At 42.4% G+C, this 26,318-nt stretch overlaps 1 protein-coding gene across 2 annotated transcripts; it reads right to left on the reverse strand.

Moving 5' to 3' along the window:
* Positions 1 to 980: 980 nt before the first annotated feature.
* RAB3GAP1 (RAB3 GTPase activating protein catalytic subunit 1) lies at positions 981 to 24,961 on the reverse strand. 2 transcript variants are annotated; one of them, XM_086464962.1, is made up of 25 exons: positions 24,944 to 24,961; positions 24,799 to 24,854; positions 23,790 to 23,865; positions 22,352 to 22,484; positions 22,040 to 22,118; positions 21,260 to 21,379; positions 20,602 to 20,767; positions 19,727 to 19,826; positions 17,184 to 17,265; positions 16,201 to 16,269; positions 15,364 to 15,437; positions 14,541 to 14,633; positions 12,906 to 13,075; positions 12,479 to 12,577; positions 11,987 to 12,159; positions 10,928 to 10,982; positions 10,279 to 10,647; positions 9,037 to 9,174; positions 7,223 to 7,450; positions 6,618 to 6,714; positions 6,425 to 6,528; positions 6,198 to 6,313; positions 4,971 to 5,073; positions 3,401 to 3,421; positions 981 to 2,112 (listed from the first exon to the last, which is right to left on the reverse strand). In XM_086464962.1, the coding sequence occupies exons 1-25, from the start codon at positions 24,959 to 24,961 to the stop codon at positions 1,870 to 1,872; spliced, it is 2,982 nt and encodes a 993-aa protein (XP_086321088.1). In that variant the 3' UTR covers positions 981 to 1,869. The 2 variants fall into 2 exon arrangements, with proteins under 2 accessions (XP_086321088.1, XP_086321087.1); XM_086464961.1 differs by lacking the exon at positions 3,401 to 3,421.
* Positions 24,962 to 26,318: the final 1,357 nt, after the last annotated feature.

Consider the following 26,318-nt stretch of genomic DNA (forward strand, 5'->3'; position numbering starts at 1 on the left):
ACCAGTTATCTCACCAAAGGTCGTTTCTGGGAAATGCTCTGGTCCCATTCTCCTTCACGAGATTGCAGAAATGCTGGTTATTTTGGACTGCTCCTGTAGCTTTCCTGTAAAGCTTTAAACATTCTTTTCCTCAATCACAGATTTAAGCAAGGTGGTGGCCTGAGTGCGCCATTTTCTGTAGCACGAACCTAACTGGCCTTTTCCAGCAGACACCTTTAGGTAACTGCCTGAAACAAGCGTTACATGATGTTTGTGTTCTCCGAGTGTGATCAAGTCCCGTCAGCAGTTGAGAAGACCAAGTAAGAAGAGCCTGAGCAGTAAGTGAGGGATTTTCAGGTTTACACAGCCTTGACCAGAGACCTGCACTTTAATGTAAAATTTCACGAAGACAGCATGCCAGGGGGGAGGAAACCAGGAGTAAGTATCTGGGAAGACGCTTAAGTTAAAGATTACTTACTCAGTAATGAGCCAGGTGTGGTTTCTTTTGAAGAAGCGAGATAGTTGAACAGCAGCTCAATTGGCCATTGTCTTTCTCCACCCTTTTATCAGCGAAATTTGCCTCAGGTAAAGCACAAACAGCCTGGAGAACAAATTGCGTGACAAGATTTTCTCTGAAGAGAATTAGCTCTTCTTTATCCCCAAAAATGTATTTGTACTTGATGCTGCCTTATCTGAGGGAAACGCTCTGGCCCCTGACCTCAAAGAAGTTTTAGGGTAACACGGGGGACCCTGCTGTCTGAGGCAGAACTTGGCTTCCTCGACTTAGGGCAGTCACAGTCAGACAGTGCTGCTTGCTCATCAAGTGATGCAAGGATGACGTTTAAGAAGTATTTTGACAAAACCATTGCTGGTCCCCAGAGACATCAGCGAACCAGTAATAAGTTCAGATTTATTGAGTCATGTCAACAATACTGCAGCTGTTTGTACACTTTGTTTTGTCAAGTAACACTGATGTTTTGCTGATTCTCATGACAACAAAGATCACTGTCAAGCAACATCATTGGCACGTACACATCATGGCGTCTGCGTGACAGCCACGGGGGTCAGCTTACAGCAGGTGACCGAACTCTTTCAGCGTGTCAGATCGCAGACACTGCGCGTGCGCAAGGGCCCCCCGCCCTACCAGCAAGTTGCTTACAGCGACACCCCTGTACGTGTCCCTTACATCCAGCTTTCGCCCTCCTGTGCAGGGGAGGGTATAAAGTATCCCAAGCGCTAAGCCAGTCCCTCCAGCCGCTGGGGCTTCTGCTTGGACACGTTTACTTCTGTGTCCAAGACAAGATCTCTTTGGCCACCTGCTGCAATGCTAGGAGAGTTTAGCATGAACTAGAACATACTGTGTACTTTAAATAAAAATAAGAGTATCATCTTAGATATACTTGCAACTTAGTGATTGACCAAAAAATGCTGGGCTCAAATATTTATGATTAGCAATAAATACACGTTACTTAACATTTGCACATCAATTTAAGTAGACTAATGTCACTTGATAAAGTCGATTAAGAACTGTAAAGCAGCGCATGCTGCGTGAATTCCAACATGAAGTAGCTGCGCACAGCCTGTTCATGTCTGTTATTACACAAGCTAATGCAAAAAAAATGAATATGCTCCCGTTGGACAGAGAGGAGATTGCTGCACTTTCTTCCTCAAAGATGGGATTACAACCACTTGTGAAGCCATTCCAGACCTCCATGTCAGAGCTGCTCCAGCCATCCTCCTCACCTCTGCCCTTGGGAACGTGACACTCCGTCCCTAGTGCCGGCCGCACTGCCTCCTCACAAGCCAGCCAACCTGTAACCTCAGCTTCCCGGAAGGAAAACCAAGAGCACGCTGCTTGTGAAGACACACGAGGTAACGTAGCTGGGTACATCAGAAGAACGTTGTATCTGCTGAAAAGGCACCGGCAAGTCGGAAATCTTCCTTGGTCAGCACGCTGTACATGCGCTGGGGCAACGGCTTGGAGTAAGGAGCGGGGCGGGGGACGGTTGTGCGCAAAATCACCTCGCGACCCGTGGGCGGAGGGAAATCTGAAACGGCCCCTGCGTTGAGTCGGCGCTCCTCGGATAAACCGGATCTCCTCAACTCTTCGTCAAGCGGAGGCACTGCAGAAACCTGCAATCAGAGCAGAGGGGTCATAATTACAGGGCACGCCCTTTCTTGACATCAGGATTCAGAAAATACTTCCCAAGAGGAACGGAGGAAGATCAGAAATGGTGAACACATCGAAAGGCTTCATGTGTACACAGAGCAAGACAGTAATGGGATGTGAAGAAATAAACTGCACACAATCAAATGGAAGAACCTTCATGTGTGGATGGTGAAGCTCAGCCCAGATTAAGCTCCTGATGTTTTCACCAGACAACATGCCCCCCTCTCAAGCAGGACTCTCTCTCTTCAGTTCTCTGGCTACACGAGGCCAAGCCAGCCTCTCAGAGTCTTGACAAATAGTCACCTGCCTTTTCAAACCCAAAATATTACTTTGATACGTGCTTTTCAGGGCCAGAGGTTTGCCGAAGTGGCACTGCAGAGCAAGCGCGACGCTGTGCAGTCCCCATCAATGCTCGCTGCCTCAGAGCCAGTACGCAGCAGCACTGAAGTCTGAATACTGGAGGAAGGGCTGCCCTGCTCCAGTCAGCCCAGTAAGCATTGCCTAATTACGCAGCTACACCCCCAACACCCTACAGGGTCCTAAGGTAAGTGTGCACAACTCAAGCTCATCAGAACACACCAGAGGACCCTTGTGGCCCCTCTCCGCTGCTGCAATGCACCACCGCTCCCATCCCTCCCCGGAGCAGGGACCCGGCCCCGCTGAGCTCTGGGGCCTGTGCCACAGGAGAAGTCACCAGGGCCCAGTGCCACTCGCTCCCACAAGCAATTCTAGGAACCCAGCAGAGAGGACGATCCCTGTGCTACACTTCATGCAGTTACCTCAGCTCCTCCCCAAACCCCTCCATACCTCTGTCCCAACAGCTCAGTGGTCTCGATAAGTCCTGGTCTCTCGACTGCACCCTTCAGCTACTGTCCATCGCTACCTCCCCCCACCCCCCCAAAACATCTGGCTGTTCAATAAACAAAGAACAGTGATGGTTATATAAAGGCATGGCCACATATTTCAGCATCAGAAAAATGTTAATATCCACTTGAAGAAATGTTTTTGTTTGTTTTGGGGTTGGTTTTTTTTTTAAAAAAAAAAAGATTTCTGTTTCTTTTCACGACCTGTTAGGCTCTAAAAATAAAGTCTGTGAATGAGGAAAAACCATTCTGGAAACACAAAATTATTTTAATGCTTAATATGTGAACAACAGTACACTAAGTCAGGCTGCTGCACTGTAGCTACCAAGAGGTTTGGCTCTATGCAGCTAGGGAAGATGAGTGGGAAACGAGGGACAAAGTTGGTTACCTCATCAGAAGATTCAGTCAGCTTGGAAAAGGATGAGAAAAGAACCAGTGATGAAAGACAGAAACAAAGGCAAGTCAGAGGTGGCTTACAAGAGGTTAGAAGGAGGCTGTAGGTTAAAGAGATATCATGCACTCTGCTTCCAAGAACATGCATTTGCTATTGTAATTTTTCTGAGAACACTTGAGGATATAACACCACATTTTACACCACTCAGAGAGGAGTCCAGGTTCAAAAGGTAATGAACAGAGAAGTAATTCAATTTCTATTTACCAAACTGCTCTCTACTGAAATATCTCACAGCAGATTAATCACGGCAGGGTTTGTAGCAAGCTGGCTCCTGTCCCGCTAAGAAGCCTTAACTACCAGTGAGCACCTACTAGCAGACCTAGCTTTAGTTACTGATGTTTCAAAAGAACAAAACCCCAGAAATTTGCATACATCTTTATCAAACATTAATGCTAGAAACTTTTACTTGGCTTTAAAAACATAATGCCTCAACATTAAAAAGGCAAGTGCGCTCGCTGGCGGACCCTCACAGGGCACAACCTCAGGTGTTACAGGGAGGTCTAAGTAAGGCTGCCTGACCTGTTGGCATTTGCCACCGCGTTTCCCCTAGAGACCAGCAGGATGAAGTAAATGTTCCGATTTTCATTTCTCAGAATAACCATGCTCTGTTTTCAGAATGGTCCTTTTTATGCTGAATTGCAAAATACAGACACTTATAAAAACATCCATATCGCAAAAGTGTTTAATACCCAATCGCAACGTTTTTTACAGCCATGATTTCCAAACAGGATTTCAGGCTCCAAGATGTCTGCGATACTACGCAACCTTGTGATTACCACTGTAGTTAAATTTTAGTGAGATAGTTTGATACTATGAATAGTGTAACTCTGACAGCAACTGCAGGCTGAGTGCAGTCCGAGAAGTTTGGAAATCAATACTTTAAGGTGAATTATTACGAAGACTGCTTAAGAGAAAAAGGGAATATTTATACCAATACAGGCTGGGGAAGCATTTCCTGAAAACCGATGCAGCACTGCGTAAACTGGATGCAGAGCTGGACTGGAAAAGGACTGAAACTGGCCCTGAGCACACTAGTTTCCACAGAAGAAGTCTCAAGTATTCCAAGTATAAGCCTCAGTCTAAAAAGTTACTTCTAAAATAACTTAACACTATGACGTGTTTCTCTACATTCCTACATGAAACAACGAACACACTTGACTGTTCTTGCTGTGATGTGGCATATACTGTGAAACTTGAATAAAGCAGAAATTTGTGCCCTAACAGCATCACTGATGTTACCATTTGAAGTAAATCAAGCATTAATGACACCTCTACCCACCCAGCTGGCTCTAACTGTTTCACATCCCAGGTCATCTACTCCTCTTTCATCTTGCAAGGTTCTGTTATCGCCAAAAATCACGCTGAACATCACAAAAAAATCCTCAAAAGCACATTTACGACACTACATGCATATATGCAGACAAAATAAACTGGCATCATGTGATAAGTTGTTGCCTCATACCGCTTAGACGTGCCTGTAAAGCGATCAAGAGCACTCTCTTACCCTCTGAGCATTCACGAACAGCTTGTGAATGATGCTGCCAGCAGGTCCTCTTCCTGCACCAATCACTGACACTTCTGGCTGCTCCAGGAGACAGTTCACGAACCTGGTGGTACACATTATCAAAAAGGAAAAAGGGAAGTTTAATTCTCAGCTGTATCCAGTTTGCTGATCTAAACCCAGCATCATTCCCTGGGAGGAGGTCTCCACCTAGCAGCAGTTGCACGGAGCGAGAACTGGCAGACACTCCCAAGGATCCTCCTAAAAGTTCAATGACAAACCCCTGACATTTCTCAGCATCCCACTCAAACACTATCAGCACCTTAATCTCTCTACTCTAAAGGCTAAGCCCCCCTCAGCCTTCAGTTGTTCCCTCCCGCCTCATTGCTCTTTCTCTCCCGCTGGTACAAGCGGCTGTTCTTTCACAGGTAACATCGGTCAAAACTCAGCAGCCCGCCCCACAGGGCCAGGAGAGGCAGGGTTACACAGCTGACGGCGTGGCAACTCCAGCAGCAGGGCCAACGGACCCCTGGGTGGCCGTTCGGCCTCTGGAAGGACCCACCTCCCTCAGTTCGCTACAAACGGAACCCAGGCTCTAACGCAGATGCACCAATTCAACAGGAAAAGCCCTCACGGGGTCAGCCACACCCCAAGTAGTAACAACATGAGCAGTTTTTGGAGCACAAAGATAGATCACTCCTCTGAACTCCCAACACGTACGACAAAACCGCCAGCTCTCCCTCTCGGCACAGCAGCAAGAAGTCTCAGCAATGTGCTTCAGATCAGTAAGGAGACCAGAATAAGACAATGTAACTTGGAGGGGGGCAGGTATTTCATTCCATGTTGGTTACAGAAAACACTAAAGCCCTAGTCCTTCTAATTTTACCTCTGTTGGAACCAAGTTCCTCAAATACACCTTTTACATTAAAAAAAAAAAAAAGGAATCCCCAGTACTGTCAAGTCAAAACCAGATTCCATGGAACAGCCTGTATCACAGGCTTTCAGAGAGACAGTTACTTAGAGGAGCATTGAGGGTGCTCACAGAACACCTCCGGGCAGCCCAGGGACAGGGACACCTACTGTGCAGTTACTAAATACAACCCTTCAGTATTTCTGTATTCTCGCCACTTCCATCTGTCCTAACGTCTGAAAGTACAAAAAAGGGGCATCAGAGGCAAAACAAAACAACACTGGGGAAAATAAAAATAAAATTTAAAAAAAATCAGTCACCTTTGTAGATCTTCTTTCTCCTCTTCATTTTCACATTTCTCTACCCCAAATTTTGCTTTCAGAGACCTGGCCCTGGCGATGATAGCTTCCCCACTCATAATCTGAGCAATGATTTCCTGCAGGAGTTCAATAAAAACGTCAATAAAAGGTGTTCTTTTAGCACTCCCATGAACAGTGTAGAAGGCTATTAGGTTTTCAGCCCCAGCCAGTACGAAAGCCTTACTTACTTCCAGCTTCTTGTCCTCTGGACTGGGGAATCGTAGAACTTTACTGGAATGGGATATGATCTGCTTAATAATTTTCTTAACTGAAGAGATATCTTCTAGTGCCTCTATTAGGAGGAAAAGAAATGAAGAAATTGTAATTACTGCACCAGGGCTCACCCTAAAATATCTTAATGATTTATTAAACATTATTTACCTTCTTCCTTTACCTTGAGTACAGCTGCATGGATGATGCAGGGCAAGAGGTGCCTTGCAAGGTCAGATGGTTTCTGAACTGCAAGGTAATGAAGCACCTACAACATCAGAGAATTTAATACATTAGTGATCAAAACTACTTCCCAAAGACAAGGTTAACTATGAAAGATGAGCACCTGCACTGAAGAATCTGTGAGAAAGGAGCACTGCTGTAAGACAGGGCTCAATGGGCAGTTTTTACATGAATCCTCAGTGATTGCTTACAGTCCCCACAGGTTAGAGTGAAACTAAAAATAATGGTGTTTTAGGAATACTTTAGTTCCCTAACACGCAGATAAAAATCTGTTTTATTTACTAATAATTCAAAGAAGTACCTGAGCAACACAGCTTGTGAAGTTACATTCCACATGCTAATTAGGTACATCACACACACTGTTGTACCGCAGCAAGAATCTCTGACTAACCCTAAGCCATGGACAAAAGAGTTTAGTAACTCCAAGAATATAGTGCAACAACGTCTTAATGTTTAAATTTCGCAGGAGGAGGAAGAAAGGGCTGCTATAAGCATTACAGATCAAGACTATCACTAGCCACGGAGCTTTTTACCTTCTCTGCCTCTCTAGTGTCGTCGAAGAGTCTCTTCTGCCTCCGGGCTGGGACGGGTTTTGCTGTCTCCCAGGCCTCCACCCACATGTTGCTAGGAATCTTCATTCGGGCACTCAGCTCGCCCTTAATGACAACGTTCCCCTTCTCATCAACCACTTCCTCCTCGATGTAATCCCGAGGGGAGTACCACCTCACAAAATCCTCCAGACAACAGCCAGGATTAGCTGCCTGGAATGAAGAGGAGATAAAATTTGTGCCTGAAAACTGCTAGAAAAACCCGATAACCTGGGTAGGAAGGCAGTACGGGTTAGTGGATCAAGTAGAGGCTAGGAGCTGAAACTCAGGGAATTCTGTTCACAGTCACCAAACTGTACACTAGGAAAGAGGGTGAGGGAATAAAGCACAAACCAAGACAACGGCAAGGGGTAAAACCCAGACCATCAACAAAAACAAAGAAACCACCTTCTTACCACCCCCAAACAGCACATTCATCAGTTATTTCAGGCAAGCTCAAACTTACACTGTTAAGTCGAGCTTCTGTCTGGCACCTGATCCACACAATAAATATGAATTTCCACTGGTTTATGTATAAGCTTATACCTTGAAAACTTAGACGAAAACCAGCCCAGGCCTAAAAGAATCACTGTGCTGCACAAATATGCTTTCAGCACTGACTTTCCATCCTTTAACACCCCAGTAACAAAATTCACCCTTTCTTCTTTCTTTAAAAAGCAATTTAAAAAAAAAATCTCCCCGCAAAAAAACCAACTTCATTTATCATAGATGTGATGTCAACACAAATAGGGTCTAGTACATAAAAAGCATCCCAGTTTTCTACTCTATGTACCTATCAAGAGTGCACTTCTGCTTCCAAGTATGGTTCTGTATTCTTACTCTGAGTTTTTAGATCACTTGCACCACAGAAATAAAACCACTACGCATATCTGAGTCGCTGCTAATAAACCGGTACTGACGTGTTACAAATACTCTTTACAGTACAGCTGTGTCCTTTTACTACACAGTTACATTGCAACGATTAAAAAAAACATATACAGCTATTTCATGACAGAATCCCCAGTCTTTTTGGAGTTCGGAGATCCTTTGATGACAGCAGTGTATGTGCTCTTAGCTCCCTCTGCAGAGCTCAGAAAGAAACGGAACAAATTACCCAAACCCCCAGCTGGTCCATTCCCAGTATAACAAACAGCTGTACAGGACTCCTAAATAGCAGTAACTTATCCTTCCCGCCAAAGAACAAAACATCTTCAACTACACATAAAAACTACGGCTATCTCCCCAAATACACAACTGTGAACATGTTAATAGAGATGATTTTTTTCTTTACGTCACCTTTTATATTTTATCCATTTGGAGTTTGATTAAAGGTGCGTTTTACAAAGCCAGACACAGTGGGAAGTACAGGTAAGAGACACTGAACCACAGGACAAGGGAAGGTAATTTTGATTCAGAACCTTGACGCTCCTTTTCCTTCTGACATCATTGTGTATGGGCTTGTCCGAGTTTTAATTCCCAACTTATCAACTGTAAGTTTGGGTTTTTTTTTTTCCCTCCTGCAGAGATGTGCAAATTTACTGGAACGTTACACCGTAACAGGCTGGACAGTCTGTTATACATTTTGAAACATTCCAAGAGTTTTATTGATTGGTTTTTATTTTCAACTTTAAAATATTTTGAAAGTGTTTTGTGGAGAAAAAAAAAAAATTGTCAGAAGAACGTTCAAAATTGTTCAATACAAGCAAGAGGGCTGGTTTCATTACGAAAGCGGTCTCACAGAATTCTTCAAGTAGGGCTACCTTAAAAGATTCCATATCCGAGAGCAAGCAGGCACTCTGCATGCGTGCCCGAAGATGAGCACCTTCCGCTGATGTCCCTAGTTTTGCCAGTACCTCAGACTGCTCTTCCAGCAAGTCTTCCGTCATCGGTGCTGGTTCCTGCAACACGGAAAAAGACAAGTTTACAGACTCAGACTTGGCCCTTATTAAGGAAGGAGGAGTGGAAAGCTCCCTGTCACCAAAAGTTCATTCTATTCTATTCGTACTCAAAGGAAATAATCGTAACTTTCTACTGATTACACTGTTTAGCCTAAAGCTGCGCACCTGAAGACGACGCTACCAAGAAGCTGTTAAACAGAACACCTTAGACTGAAGTACAGTGTAAGGACGCACCGCTAAAATGCCAAAATCCAAAGTCCAGGAAGTGTCTGAGTGATCCTCTGTTGAGACGAATGAAAATCCGCCTAAAATGGATTCTAAAGTAGAATTTTCACCACTGATACTGTCAGCACATAATTAATTGACAACATTTTGCCTGACTACACTCTGCTCCTACCTTTCACCCATGCAAAGCAACTGCCATTAAAAATAATTTCTCTCAAGTGAATGACAAATAACTGTATTCTTCATACATGGCTGATTTCAAACTACTTCCTCTGACACGCCTGCCTCCTATCTCAGCCCTAGTCACTCTGCAAGAAGTCCGTGTCAGGCGAGATTTCTAGTTGTTTGGTGACAAACCTGCTTTACGTAACAGTACCAAAACCTGATGACTATGGCTTTTTACATACGAGTTGAGAAATGGTTTGGGGTTGGGTTTTTTTTAAAGAAAAAAAAAAGTAGCAGCAAAACTGATCCAGTAGTCTGGTCAGTCAGCTAGAAATCTTCATGGTGGAAGGACCATGGCAGTTCCTACTTTACAGGGAAAGAAATTAAGGAGGGGGATGGAACATGCCGCAAGAGCTGGAAATAAAAAGAAACCCAAATTTAAGGTAGGCAAGACAGCTTGATTCTTGTTAAAAAAAAATTGTTTTGAGTGAAATTTGGTAAGCAGACACATTCTCAAATAAAACCGAAAGCATGTGAGATTTCAGCTTAACAGCCTCACCAAGTTTTGAGAACTGAAAACAAGGTCTCAGGCCAAAACTGCTCAGCAATTTCAGCCACAGACAAGGCGACAACCTGCAAACTAGATACGATGTCACAGCCCTAGGTAGGAGCACAAGTCGTACTGCACACCTGGCTCAGCTCTCGCCACCTAACCTGTGTTATCGGAATGTAGAGGGGCTCTCCCGGATGCAGCAGCGTCAGCTTTCCGTGGGGATGCAGGCGACCTTCTGGTTTTAAGTTTACAGGCTCTTTGTTGCCTTCTTTCGCTCCTCCTTTCTTTCCATTTTCCTGCCCATTTCCTTTAAGATCTTCCGTGTCACTTAGACATTCGAAAAACTCCTCTTCACTGTCACTCCACGATTCCCACGACTTGCCAACTTCTTTTTCCTTATCAGGGTTATCTCCAGAGTTGTCGGCTCCTTTTCCACCATCACCACAAGTAGCACCAGGTGAACGATCAGACACGTTCCCCCTTTTCCCCTCATCTCTTGCTTTCTTTCTTTCTATGCAACAATTTAACATCTAACAAGTTAAAGGAAAAAAAAAATGTTTAGCAATTACATCTCTTATTGAAACAGTATCACAGAAAAACTTGGGAGTCAGTCACCAAAAATTTGTAATTCTAAAAGATTACAATTCCATTGAACTTGTTGCTACAATAAAGATTTTCCCAAGAAATGAAGTCCAGACCCAATAATACAAGCATATCTAAGCCTACAAAACAAATATATTTAGTTAATAATTGCTATAATTTTGACAGTTTCCTTAGGAGAAAAATCATTCTTAAATTTGGGATATTTACCTGAAGTTTCTGATGCAGTAAACAGCATCTCAGATCTGGAGGGCCATTAGCTAATCTAACAAAAGGTAGAAGTGTAACCATTATCGATTATAAAGGTGAATCTTTCACACACATGTGGTCTTAAATCACATGAAAACCCAAAGAGCGGCAAATATCCCCACCAAACCCACCCCCACCATTTTACTATGCAGCTCTCCCATGGTCTCAGCAGACAAGCTAGTGACCGAACACGGCCACAAGTGAAACTACATTTACTTCCTAGAGGTCATTGCGGAAGCTCAGCCATGCACACTAGTATGAACCAGACAGGCCCTGCATTTCCTACTCGGTTTTCCATTTCAAAGTTGAAAGAGTAACTGTTTCCAGACAAAAATGAAGCAAGTTTGACTTTACTTTTAAAATTGCAATGACAGTGATCTCTATATATTTCAACTTCTATTTTATCTGTTAGTGTAACCACTTGAAAGTACAAGCTAGTGAGTAGATGGCCAGTCCATCCCATTTAAAAAAAAAAAAAGAAAAAAAAAAGGATATATTTTTGCTCTACATTAATACCTCATCTTGACAGAACCCTTCATCTGGTCTGCAACAAGCTCTGCTGCAGCAGACATAACCTGGAAGGGCTGGCATGCTCAAGACAGCATGAGCTGCCTGAGAAGGCTACCATTCCAGCAGGAGCCTGGAACGCCTCCCTCAGAAAACTGCCAAAACTACACCAGAAAGCAAAGGTGTTTCTCCCTGTATCTGCTCCTTCGGTTTTATCTAACAACCAACTGGAAGCCAAGCATTTGCATAAGCTCTTTTTTCCCCACCCTTATCCCCACTCTTTAACTTGACCTTCCCCAGCCACCTTGAAGTTTTCAGAGGAGGGCAGAGAGGCTTTTTCCTACTCTCTGTCCTTTATTGCTTTAAGGAGGTAGGGCAGTAAAAATAGAGGACAGCATTTGCAATTTAAAAAAACCCCAAAACAGTATGTTTCAAAGTCATAGTGAACTCTGTTCCTGAAACAAAGAACATTTTCTATGACAAAACAAAAAACAAACAAACAAACAATCTTACCCTGGAATAAGATAGTTGTTCTCCCATCTGTAGCGCATTTCTAACACGAATTCTTGCCAGAGATGTGCCACTCCTTTTACTCCTCCATGGTAGAAGTTTATCATACAAAGACACAAAGCTAGTTTGTACGTCAGACTATCAGAAGGAGCAGATTTAAACTGACTGAAGAGATTCTACGTAAGAAATAAAAGAAAGCAGGCAATACAGGAACAGCAGCATTTTTTCCAAAACCATATGATCTCTTTCCCATTTGTCAATACAAGTGGCTAACTAACATTTTAAGCCTGTAAGCACAAGCTACCAAAAATTACAGTCTTTGGTAGAAAAAAAAAAACAAAACAAAAACTGTATCTACCTAGAGATTCCACAAAGCTAAGTTCCTCTTTCCAGAAATTATCTATTACAAGCACAGGGCAACCACAACAAAGTGTGTACGAACACACACTCAAAATTGCTTTCTCTCCCTCATGAGGGCCAGTCAGTACAACTTACGTAATCTTCACTCTCCGGCGAAGGATTGTTTCCTGCTGAAGTGCTAGTTCGGCTTTCAAATCCTTCTGCCAGTTTGTCAGCAGCATCAGGAAATAAGAACTTGAAGAAACAAAAAAACCCCAAACTTCCATCAGTATGTTTTTCCTGCTTTTTCCACTTGCTCCACAAAGCTATTGCTGGTTACATACCAGCAGCCCCTGTAACTGAAACTGTTAGAGCTCAGAGTTCACTTTCAGCCCACTTGTATTGCACAGACTTGTGACAACCGAGGCTGTTTCGAGAAGCTGATAAATGCAATTCAAATAAAGGACCTGACATCAGGCACTTTTATTTATAATTCTGCTATAAACTATACACCAAATCAATCAGTGGAATCACGAAATACATGTTTCATACGAACTTAAATGTGCATGGACAGCTCACTCACCATGAGAATAGTGTTCAGAACCTCATTGTTTAAAGGTGATTCATCTACACCTCTGTGCCTGCGAATTTTTTTCTTGGCACTGTGAACCATATTTGTGACTGACAGTTTATGGATTGGGACCGGTGCTGGCTCTGTGAGCTTCGACAAAGCATGGGTAATATCAGTAACCTCTATAAAATAAAATAAAAATAATTAAAACACAACAAAAGCCCCCACACCCACGAGACCATTTCTCTTTAAAAGCTCCCCTGTCATATTCAGTCTATCTTGCACTGATTTGTAACACCCTGTTAACCAGAGCTACACCCCTGCGCTGTCAGGTTCCACACCTGATATTTGCTGTTCTTCAACACAAAGATAAGCAGCACAATGAGGTCACAAGGGAGTCACACACTGTTCTTGATTTAATTCACCAAATGAAGTCTGGGCTGAGCTGGCTGCAGACAGTGCCTGCCACCTACTGTAGCAGCACTGCCTGCTTGCAGACCATTGCAGGCAGGGTATCAGCAAAAGCCTGCTGAAGAGCCAATGTTTAAACTCTGTTAATACACGATACCAACAAACCCACTGTAGGTAACAAAGACTGCTCAGTATATGCTAAAGCTTTAGATAAGCCTTAAATAAATCCAGTACTAAACACTATAGATATGACCTTACACGGCATAAGCACAATTCTGCTCTAGAATCCTCAGGTAAATGCCTCAAATCGAAACATTTTTTCCAGAGTTGCTGCTGGTAAACTTTAGAACCTCTCTTACAACAAAATGAATTAACACTGTTAAAAAGAAGGCAGACAAATTTAAGTGAATAATTACCCGCAGCCTAAAAAACCTCATCTTGACAAACATTTCAAGAAAATTAGAGATAAGGAGGGTTAAAGAGATTGTATGTCAAGCACCAGGAGCAATACCTACCCTACGCAGTCTAACACCTTTTTAAGTGAACTGGTGAGCTCCTTCAAAACCAAGACTAAGCATAACCAAAGAAAATACATTAACACAGGCCATACTCAGAGGGAAGAAAAGGTGACAAGAGGCAGGAAGGAATGGAATGTTCACCATATACAGCAAGAAAAGCTAAAGAAAGGGACAGAAACATCAAAAAGATGTCAGTATCTACACTGTTGGGATAAAGCCTGACCTGTTGGTCAGATAATTTTGGTTTGTTTGGGGTTTTTTTGTTTTTTCCTTAAAACAGAGAAGATGACAGCAAAGCCTTTCAAAATGATTAAAGACTCTCTAAACTGGCTGTTAAAACATGCGCTACATAGTACTTCAAAAAGGGGAAAAAAATACAAAAATACATAAACTAATAGAGACAAATCTGTTTGATGTGTGCTCAAAACCAACTCTTGTACACTAGTAAAATTTCAAACTCTTGTTTTCCAGTGAAAAAAGCCAACTATAACAGAGGCAATTGTCATCTGGGACTTTGGAAGCTAAGCTTGCCTAGAATTCATGAGAAATTACACCATGTAGCACTGGCCAGAAAATTCCTAGGAGTATTACCGAAAATGCCGAAGAATTACAAGTATAAATACTGACCGATCTGAAGCCAGGAAGAGGGGAGAGAGAAGGTAAAATAACATGAAAAACTAAAATCAAGTAACACAAATCAACAAGATTTTAGTTTTACCTTTTCCTTCCTCTTCAAAAGCAGACCTTCCAAGTATCTCATCAGTTGACTCCTTCCGACGACAAAGCTTGAAGAACTCAGTGAGGAAGTCACCTACAAGAGAAACGAAGTTTCTGAATAAGTCAGTTAAAATCTCATTGAACTTAATAAACTAACTCTCAAAACGATGCCTGAGGGACAGTAAATTTCATCTTTTCATCTGAAAGAACATGATAATTTATTCTGAAGCACAAATAAGATAAACCATATAATTGAAGCTTAGAAAAATGCACACCTAGACAGCTATCAGCCACCTCTCCAGAGCACAGTCCCACATGCAGTTTAATCCACTTCACCCAAAGCAAGACGAAATTTCTGCTGCACGTTAATTTTTTTTTTTTTTTTTTAGTTTTTAAGCCCTTTTCCCCACAAGCTAAAAGGCAAGATGGACAATAGTACAGCTCTCCAGGTGTACCAATCCTGCCTATCAACAGATCGGTTCAACTAAGGAAATGGATATATGCAGAAGGCACTTAATAAATTTAAAGATTCTAGGAAATCTAAATTTTCACAGAACACACACAGTAAATGTTTATTCTCTGGCACCTGGTGAAGCAAGAACAGTAATGAAGTTTATGCTATAGGGACACAGAATAGCCTATAACAGAAACTACGCTTTTTCAAAGCTTCTGTTCTTCAAAACAAAGCACAAAATATTGTCCACTCAAAATAAATAAGGGGAGTGAGGAAACAGAGATCATCAGGTAATCAACAACCCAACTCTCACATCACAACTTAATAGCTTAAAAGCTGTAAGGGAAGACAGGGAATTCTGATGTCCTACCCAACAGACACTGAGGGTTATCTGCTTTTCTGACTCTCACGGACCACTGGGGCGCTTGAATAGGATCCAGGTCACTTTAAGAAAAAACAAACCAGTTTTATGCTGTCACCATAAGAACATAAGAAAAAACAAACAAGTGTCATGCTATCACCATAAGAACGTGAGAGATGACTGTCAAATTCTCAATAAACAGAACATCATAGGCAGCTAGGCCAGGGAAGCCAAAATATAAACCACATTACACAGGAGAACATGACAAACACGCTCAAATGCAAGCAAGAGTCCCCGCCCTCACACAGGTATGTAACACGAATAAGAAACACATGAGAACAATTCAGTTACAACACAACTAAATTGTCATTTTTTAAAGTGTATTAATGTTGAAAATTCATTCCTGCACTAATTAAAACAACAGACAACTTTTTTCTTCTTCTTCTTCTTTCTTAAGTATCAGTATACTCTGTTACTCCTTTTTAGGAGGCTTAGCAGAAAACCTGGATGATAGTTTTTGTGAGAGGGAGGGCACTCAGCTAATTCTTTTTGCTTTCCACCTTCCATTATCATCTTTCCCAAGAATATGCAATATACAAGACTTCTAAGTCTAGCACGAGAATATGCCCCAACAGGGAGGTGTGTGTTTTGTTGAGATTACGGTATGTTTTCTCACACAGAAACGCAATTCAAAAGTTGTCTGCCCCAATGAGGTGTTCTATCCACTGACCTTAGCATTCCTCAAAATGGGTTCTCTTTCACACACAAAGCCACACACAATGTTTTAGATGCAGTAAACAAATAAAGTGCACTTCTAGCCATCTGCAATTCAGACAAAATACTTACGAATAAACATCATTGTCGACAACTATACCTTCCGTTAGGTGAGGCCAGGTAGTAGCTAAATGAAGCTCACTGAAACACAAGATTTAAATCTTTCAGTGCTAGCAGAAAATGTTCTTTCCATCATAGTTAAGATCTTGAAGGTTATTTGTGATAGTTCATATTCAAGTCCCTCTATGTATTCTGCAGCCAGAAATGTACATGTTTTCCAGTGAGTCTTCTCGCTGCGTACATTCTATTGGCTGTTCTACAGCATGTCACCCAGTACTGCACTGAACTTTACTAGGACCTGGCATACAGGAGTCTCTCACAACTCCTCTCTACAAAAGGAATATTCTAGGCATCCAGGTACAGAGGAAAGAACTTCATTAACTGCCTACAGCATTAAACACCATCTAATATGTTAACATGATTCCTAGATTTGTGCAGTGGTGATGGGGTGCTCAGAAGAGAAGATAAGACAGACTGTGACAATTCAGTTTACAGACCCTCTCAATGTAAGTCTCCCACAAATGTCGAAGAAAATATGAGAGCGAGTCCAACCCTTGAATGCAGGCACACCATTTTTAAAGCTTATCTCCAGTTAAGGTGCATTTCAACATAGCAGTTTCAGAGATAAATGGAGTACTCCAGAACCTTACAGTAGAAGATTTATGAGCTAGAACTCTGAATATTATTAGGCAATTTTGCAAATGGTCTTATTTGCTACTAGACCATTACTTTTCACGGCTGTCTCTTATGTACTTAGAATTATTAGGTTGGAACAGATCTCTAAGATCACCAAGTCCAACCGTTGACCCAACACCACCAGGCCCACTAAACCATGTCTACAAGTGCCACATCAACACGTTTTTTGAACACCTCTTACATCATCTGTTAGGGACGTACTAAGTCACAGGCAGGCAAAGCTAAGATTTGAAATAACATACCCTGAAGACCTCCAATAAGAAAGTTATAAAATACAGTTTTCTCAACTCTTATCTTACCTAATAGGATCCTCACAGGCACCAAATGGTAGCTTCCCAAACTCAAGGCCTCCAACTTCTCCCCCAACTAGAGCATCTATATCTGAAGACAGATCAATATATTTTCCATACAGAATTTATGGAATATTTTAAGCAGCTTATCATCTTAATTTTACAGTAAAAGGACTGTAGCGTGCAGGATGATCAGAGAAAAGCTGAGCAGCTAAGGTGACACAGCTATGAAAACACAATCCTAGCATGCAGTCAAAGTAATTGTTTCCAGCAGAATCTGGAAAGAAATCACGTAACAGGACATTCAAAAAGACATGAAATTCTTGTAAACTGTACTGAGGGAAGGTCATTCCCTCCTTGCAGGCAAAGACAATAACTATAAAGGCAGCCTTAAAGATTCAGTGTTGACACAAGAACAAATAGACACGAATTTGACATTAAAAAATATTTAGGTAGGAAATCGGTTCCAGTCAGAAAAGGAACACTCCAGAAGTGAGTGAAAACCCAACTACTTCTTTTAAAAGAAGTTTGACAATTTTATGAAAAGATTGATACGTTATGTCTCCTACAGTTAAAGACTTAATGCAACGATCTGGGAGGTTCCTTGTAATCCCAGGTACTTAAAGATGCCTCCCAGCATCCTCAGCCACTTCCCATGTTACATACTTCAAAGATACAAACCAAAAATAGACAGCCTTCACTGAACACAAATTTAAATAGGCAATAGTGTATTGTAATGTCGTAACAACAATGCTATTGCAGCATCTGATCCTTAATTTTAAATGCACCTGGCCAACTGCTTACATACAAAACCAGTGAGGTATTAGATAAAGTATTTGGAGAACTTAATGACATAATTTTTTCTTCAGAGAAGACAAGACACGTTTAAATTCTTTGGGTTTATTTGAAAAGAGCTAGTTGAGGGAGGGTAATGAAGCATGGGTCTAGTTCATCACAATGAACATAAAACCACAACTGCATGTAGCAACAGCAGTAAAAATTACGTCGTCCATCTCCAGTTTCTGCAATACACTTGCCACTAGCTCCCTTAACCAGAATCCTCTAAAAGAGTAGAATTTATTCAAACTACTCAAATTGAGAGATATGATCAGAGCAGTACCACTCATTCATCACAAACCAGGGATCCTGACTTAGGGAATAACTATAGCCAAGGCAGAGAGACATCACCGAAAACACTGACTTCCGTGTCTGGAGAAATAATAAAAAATAGAATCTGTAGAACTAGCTTCCCAAGTGCTTCAGGTGAATTTGGTTTACCTACAAAGAGAAACTACATCACTTAAAACAGCACTGATTTTCTCTGACCCTGAAGAGCAAGGTTCTCTTTAAACATATTTTCAACATTGCTTAGGTACAAAGCACACAGGATCAACTTCACAACAGACTTCTTCGAAACATACCTTTGATTAGTATAAGACTTTTTTTTTTAAAGCAAGGGAAAGCCAAAAATTTAGGCAACCAGACCAAGGTCACCCAGGCTCTGTCTCTCAAAGTGTGCCCTAAATACTTTAGCCTTGTTATGCAAAACTACTACCAAGTCAAGAATAGAATTTGTGGAATTTTAATTGCCCCACCACCTTGTCTCTAAAATACCACATCACTAATAAAACGTATGTTAAGAAGGAACTAACATTTACCTTTTTCCTCTAGATTTGTTTGCCTTTGATCTGGGAGAAGTTTATAATTTATTTTCTGATGCTATATAGAAATAGGTCTGTTAAAAACAAAACCTTGATACCCAAGGAAGAAAATGTTACAACCAAGGAAGGAGTTCACTGGGAGAGTACCAAGTGAGCAAACTCACTCCCTTTCTCCTAAATAACACCAGTATGGCATAAACTTATCACGTCTGGTGTATGTACTTTAGATTCAAGACCATACATTACCCTTCCCCTTTTTCCCCTCATACAAGGCTACTATAATAAAAGGCTTGATTAGAAATTTTTCCTGCATGAGAAAAATAAATCAATCAACTGCTTGGCTTATTGAGCACTGCGTAAACAACAACAAAAATCCAAACTTTCACCTCATGTGAGGTCCATATAATATCTTCTCCTTTCCCTAGTGTTAATACACTTAAACAGTGAAGTATTAAAATCAGTTACTTTATGGAAACAACTGACAAATATTCCTGTGAAGTATTAGCACCTACTGGAACCTGACTACAACCGTTTCCCTACAGAATTCAGGGTAGAATTCTTTACAGATCCACAGCCAGTCACCCTTTTCTCTCCAAACATACACTACTATTTTGGAAGTATCACTGTATCTGTAAACGCTAATAAAAAAGTGTATTTCTAGGCACAGCCCTAACCAAAACACCTGTCACAGCCATAAGCCACAGACACGACTCCAGAGCAGCTTTAGCTTGCTAGCCTGTCGCAGGGAGCGGGATGGCACTCTGTTGGAACTCCAGCCTTTCCTAGTAATGCAGAAAATATTTTAATTCTTCTGGCAAGACACACAAACATTTTCCTTAGCACTGACCGTTTAGCTTAAAACAAGTTATTCTAAGGACACAAATCTCCTACCTGGCGGCTGCTGCGGCCAGAAATACTGCTGCCAGTCTTGAAGCACAAAGGTAAGCCGAATAGCCATGCTAACCGGAGGCAGCGGCGTTAAAGGGCATCCCTTGAAAATATTAGAGAAATAATTCAGTGTAAATAGTAACAGCCTCTCAAACACCCCAAGCCCTGAACAGAAATTAGTTATGATAGCTTGTATTAGAGCTAATTTTATCAGAACTGCAACACCCCAAGCATTACTAGTAAAGCCACTGCTCAACAAGACACAGGTAAAAGTAAGCACACAAGCTTTCTAAAATGCACGAGACATTCATATGCTCCATTTAACCAGTAATTCTGAAGTAACTGTGACCCAGAATGCGCTAGGTTTTCATTAAGGACTGTTTTTCCTGTGTGTTGATGAGATTGCCGACTACCAACACTAGCTGTGACGAGCTGCAGTCAGCCATACCGGTCCATAACCAAGCATTCCACTCAGACCCCTCACATTTCATCATGTTGCTCTTCACTCTTAAGGTAGCTCAGGGAGCTACGGAGTGTCAGAACAAAAACTCACCCTAGTCCTGCCTTCTCCTTTTAAACAGCAAAACAGAGTTTGTTTTGGGGAAGGGAAAGAGACTGTAAAGCAGACACATTCTTTCACAGGCCAGCGGAAAATAAAAATGGAAGGTGGTAACACTGAGGAACAAAGCCCATCCCAGTTGTCACTCTCTCACTAGATACTGGTGATAGCTGGAAAGACTTTGCTGGTATCAGCAGAGTAAGCCTCACCCTTACCAAAAAAAAAAAAAAAATCCCTAGAAGACCAAGTGAATCTACAAGCAACCAGGTAATAAAATAATTATTCTTAATATCAGTTATATACATTCAGGTGCACTTACAATCTTGGATTTGAAGATATCTAGCAGCCCCGACAGATGAGTATACTGATTTGGCACTTTGCGAAGATGAACCATTTCAAAGTCAGTTCGAACTCCTGGCCCTTGACATTCTCCAACATACATTCGTCGCCATTTATGATGTATTTGTACAAACAGCGGTACCTGACTTTAAAAACATGAATATTTCAGATTATTTAAAATGTCATGCTGTCTTGGAGTCTTTAAAACTAGCTAATGTTTTAACACAATTTCATATTCTTTAGAATACATTTCCTCTTAGTGGAATACACTTTAAAATGCTTAATAGGAATTAAAAAAAAAAATACTGTTAACTTCACCATTACATAGAATGCCTAACAAACTGTCATGTCATAAGCAAAGCCCTATCCACAACTTCAGTTGCCTAATTTTCAGCCCAAATATTTTTAAGGAATATTAGAAAGTTACTATTACCACACATAGGGAAGAAATCCTCTTCCAAAAGTTGTATTTTATACATCACTTATTCCAACAACTTCTAGCAGCTTTTAAAAAGCCTTTGCGGTTTTTTAACGATAATGAATATAAACAACACATTGAATCAATCTTTTTAAAGTTTCCAGGGGAAAACAGCTAGAGTTTCAGCTGGCCATGTAAAAAGGTTTATGCCTTCACCTACCAGCCAGTGTTCCCCAGCGCAATGGAAATGGAACTCAGCAAAAGGTTACATTTGGATTCACTGAGAACTGCATCGTTGTTTGCCGCCGGAGCAATAACCACAAACTCACGTAAACCATACCTTAAGAGAGAGAGAAATTAGCAAATCAGCTGCAACACAGAATTTTTAGAAACACTGTAACCTGAATAACCTACTTGTCACCAACAGACTGTGGAATCCGTTATTTTGGTACAAGTACCTCTTTCAGAGAGGTCAAGAACGGAGTGGAATGGAGCGCTACAGATTCGCAAACCACAAACTACTGCAGCTTAACAGCACTCAAACACGGTACTCAAAACACTGTGAGGACTTCCACATCTATCAGTCCTGAGTTTTTAACTTTATGTTAATAACAACTGTAACTATTTATACATAAAACCCAATCTCCCTAGACTAATGCTATAATGAGCTAAAGATCTGCATTACTAAGAATATAGTTGTTGTCTCTTAAGGTGCTGAAGCTTTACTTTTTAAGAACGCATCTAAATATTACAAATATAAAAGCTTAGTTAGTCTATGAAATTCAGAAAAAAATATTTTGAGGAAAAAAAAGCAAAGATAGGCCCACTATGGTGGGCTTTTTTTGCACTCCTTTCCCATGTCCAGTACAAAGAACCATTTTACTTATGTTTCAGCTCTTGATGGAAAAAAAAACCCCAAACACCAACTGATTGTGTCAGCATCAAAGATTTTTCAACCGCCACGCTTACTTGTATTAAAGACGAGAGGCAGCACACGTACCATCTTACCAGACAGTGAGCTCTAGGGGGAAAGTCATTGTTCATGCACAGCAAGTCCTGCATAGGCAGAGGAAGGGCATCTGTGAAAGAAATTGATACATAAAAGCAGCATCAGCATCCACTCAGCTGACTTACAATTTACTTATAGGAGCAATCTGTTGAACACAAAGCACACTAAAAGCAGAAGGGTCAGATCACGCCCATCAGATCCCAGAAAATTTCACACAGAGTCAAATCAACGCACTGTGAATTCCACGCTCTGAAACTGTCTTTTGTCATATCCTCACAGGCATGCAAGAGAACTATCAGCTACCTTCCACCAGTTCTTCTTTCCCATCTTTGTCACTGGGTTCTTGTACAAGATAATGATGGGTAACTGAGAATCTGAAGTCTGCAAATGAAATTTCATCTGATTTCTCCTCCCATACTCCTGTGGTGTATATGCCCTGTGTATAAAAAATATATTATTTGGTCACATAAATTTAGGTTAACATTCATAAGCCTTAAAAAGTATACTGCCTACACAATCTATAATATTTATTAATATTTTTCTACTGTTAAATATTTATTCTTAATTAGTTAAGCATGGTTTAATTTCAAAAAAACAGCTCTCAAAACGCTTCATTATAAAGGTAGCTGAATGCTAGAATCCATGTTGCCAACAATCACATTCATTTCAAGGACCAGACAGCCCCCTGAGGAGTCTTCAGAATTCTATGGCCACAAAGAGGCAGATATATCCCCTCATAGGCAACTACGCATCTTCAGCATATGCACCTCAACTTTGCCCAAAGACAGAAGCTTCTCACCTGGGGTTTTACCTATATCTATATCATTCTATGACAAAAGCTACTTTAATATTTACTTTGAATATGCTGTTGCTAACAAATTACTTTTTATCTATAATTTACAAAACTTCTGTGTGGAAGGATCATTATTTTTTAAACAAAAATACAGAGCAGTAGAGTTTCTAGGAAAAAAAACAACATCACTACAGAATTGTATGCTGCTACTACAACAAAGCAACTCGGACAACCCTTTGATCTGTAAAGAGTGTCTTCTCACTAGAAATCAAGAAGAGAGGTCTGGTCTAGAAAAGAAGACATGTAGGAATACACTGACAGCTAAGGTTGAAAACTAGTTCATTAGGTAACATAAGTTTTTGTTCTGAATACTCTGTACCCTGGCTAAAATGAAGAAACATAAAATTCCTCTGGAAAAACAGCAGCCATTCAATCCAGAACAGCTGAATTTATTTGCACTAGTATGCAGAAGAGCTCAGCAATTCCCTCTGCATTTTACAGGGCTGAGAATGCACTACAAAGGCGCTCATTAGACTTTGAAAAAAAATATTCATGATCTATGAAACACACTGAGTCACAAGTAGTACTACACAAACCTCAACCATAAGTACGTGAGGTGTGACAAAGGCACAAGGCAGGCCAAAATGAATTTAGAACAGCTTCAACCACGCTTCCAGACTCAAAACTGGGAATAAAAAAAAAAAAAAAAAAAAAAAAATCACTGGCCCTACAGGAAGATCCAACTTCATCAGGGAAATGGACTGTTTGGCAGACAGCCCACCAATTAATTTACAGCAACTGTTTGTCAAACTGCCACTTTTACAAGTGAAATTCCCCTATACAAATCATTATCTGCCACACCCCACAAAACAGCAATACATGTAATATACAAGTGTATCATAGTGAGTAATTCAAATTCTAAAAGAAAACTCAAAAGCAGTAACTGACCTTTTCTAGAGGTTTGCCTGAAGAAACCCCAATAAGTTTCCAGTCATTCAATACTTCTTCTATTTTTGAAATAAATCTATTAGGGAGGGGAAAAGGCATTAATATCTGCTGAATACTAAACCTGTATTATACTTCAGCTACCTAAATACAGGCTGTATATAGTCCTACTACAGAATTCTTTAAAAAAAAAAAAACATACCACCAAACAACAGAAGAACAAACAAACAACAGAAAACCCCCAAGTATCGCAATAAAAACAGAGAAATTGCTTCCTTCTACAAATAAAATGTTCCTCCTATGTTTACATTTCAGATGACAGTTACTTTCAGCAACTACTACACACATGCTTCGAGTGATTATTATAGAGTCTGGCCTTTTTCTTTTTCTGGTATTGTAGCATATTACTTTTAACGTACACTCCCGTTTCGTTGTTCACAGACAAATAAGCATTTGAGACAAAATTATAACCTAAATTCAGATTTGAAATGAAACGCTTAGAACATTTACCTCTTTTTGTCATAGCCACCGTCACTGGAAAAAGCACTTTACAAAATAATACATTAAGAATGCAAGGGCGTTCTTCACCTGAAGTTTTCTGGTTCCCTGTTCTACTAACTTTTAAAGGCTCCAGCAACGAGATGACTACTTTAATAATCAGGAAGCTACTTATAAAAAACACATAAACCTTCCAGATGTTTACTCTAATCCCTCGCAAAGAGCCATCACAACAGATCTCCCGCTGGTTGAGAAACGGCTTGACAAGATCCTCTTAACCGACCCCCCGGCCGCGGCCTGAGCCTCCGCCGCACAGACACGCCGCTAACGCCGGGACGAGGCTCCGGTGCCACCAGGTACCCGCCAACGCGGCCTCCCCGGGGGCGAGGCCGGCCGCGGCGCAGGAGCCCAGCTCCCCTCGGCAGGAGCGGGCCGGGGCAGACACGGCGGAGCCCCCGCGATCCCCCCCCCCGCGGTGAGGGGCGCGGGACCGGCGGCAGCACCGCCTACCTACCTCTCCCACTCGGAGGCGGTGGTGAAGTCCGTGATCTCAAACACCTCCGACTCGGGCTGCGGGGAGAGAGCGGGAGAAGCAGTGAGCGGGGAGACCGCCGCGGCGCCAGCGGAGAGCGCAGGGGAGGCGAAGGGGAAGGACTCACCTCGCTGTCCGCCGCCATCTTACGCCGCTGCCGGGACCCCCCGGGCGCAGAGGCTCCCGGGAAAGCGGCGGAGGGCGGTGCGGGCCGTCCCGCCCCGGCGCCGCTCGTCGCCTTCCCACAGCCCGCCGTGGCCGGACCTCACAGCCCGGCTCGCCGCGGAGCCACTTCCGTCCCCCGGGCGCCCTTCCCCGCAGCCCTCCGAGGGAGGGGACGCCCGGGCGGCCCTGCCGCGCTGGCGGCGGGCTGAAGTGCCTGACGGGCGCTGCCGAGGTGACAGACGCCCGCTGGGGTGGTTACCTCTCTGGGGTGCGCCCAGAGACTCTCCGGCTCCGTCAGGGACAGCCCGAGAGGGTAAATGAAGTGCCTTACCGGCCGGGTCACCGTGTGCCCGGGGTGTGACCGGCGTCGCAGCTTGTCACCGTGAGGCCGGTTGTGCTGGGTGCCTGCAAACATAGCAGTAATACGCCCCTTCTCAGTCAGCCGGGAGCTGAGGTGTCCCCCAGGCCTGGTCTTCCCGGTCCGGCCTCAAAAAAAGCGGGCTGGGCGTCCCCCCTCTGGCTTGTGCAACCCTGTAGCCCTGTGCCGGGGGGTGGCGTCCCAGTCCTGGCGTCCAGCGAACGAGTTCCCTTCAAAACCAGCTCCACTCAGCCTGAGCCCAGCTACACCTCTTCTATCCTTTCTCTTCCCCCCCCCCCCCCCCCCGTAGAGTCTGCTACTTAAAAATATATATATATATATATTCTTGAAGTCTGCCTGAAAGGAGACAGAGAACTATTCACAGAATGGTTTGGGTTGGAAAGGACCTTAAAGACCATCCAGTTCCCACCCTGCTGCCATGGGCAGGGACACCTTCCACCAGACCAGGTTGCTCCCAGCCCCATCCAGCCTGGCCTTGAGCACTGCCAGGGAGGGGGCAGCCACAGCTTCTCTGGGCAACGTGTTCCTGAGTAGTGAGGAGGCAAAGGGACTGAAACAAAGTTAAAATGACGTAGAAATAGCTAAGGTAATAAAAGCATAAATAAAGGTAAACAGAAGAGGAAAACGTGCATTGCTTTGGGTGCTGGAATCTTGTGATTAGAGCTTTAAATGCTACTGGTTAGTTCGGCCGTGTTTGTTTTCCTGTCACTGCTGCTCTTTGAATTGAACTCCTCCAAGCAAAATGCCCCCGGGGGGGGTGAGTTGCCTCGGCAACATCGTGTAAACTCAACAGCCTCGTGTGGCAGGAGCTGCCTGGAGGATTCGCCTGCAGAAGAGCCCTGCCTCAGTACTACTACGTGCTCCGCAGTCAGAAAAACATGCCAAAAATAAAATCAAAGCGTGTGTAATTACTGTTTGAATTCCTTGCTGTCCAGCAAAGAAGACAGCTGTGAGCTGA

The sequence above is a fragment of the Leptosomus discolor genome, chromosome 5 (genome assembly GCF_034619465.1).
Source record: "Leptosomus discolor isolate bLepDis1 chromosome 5, bLepDis1.hap2, whole genome shotgun sequence".
In the NCBI taxonomy this organism is placed as follows: Eukaryota; Metazoa; Chordata; class Aves; order Leptosomiformes; family Leptosomidae; genus Leptosomus; species Leptosomus discolor.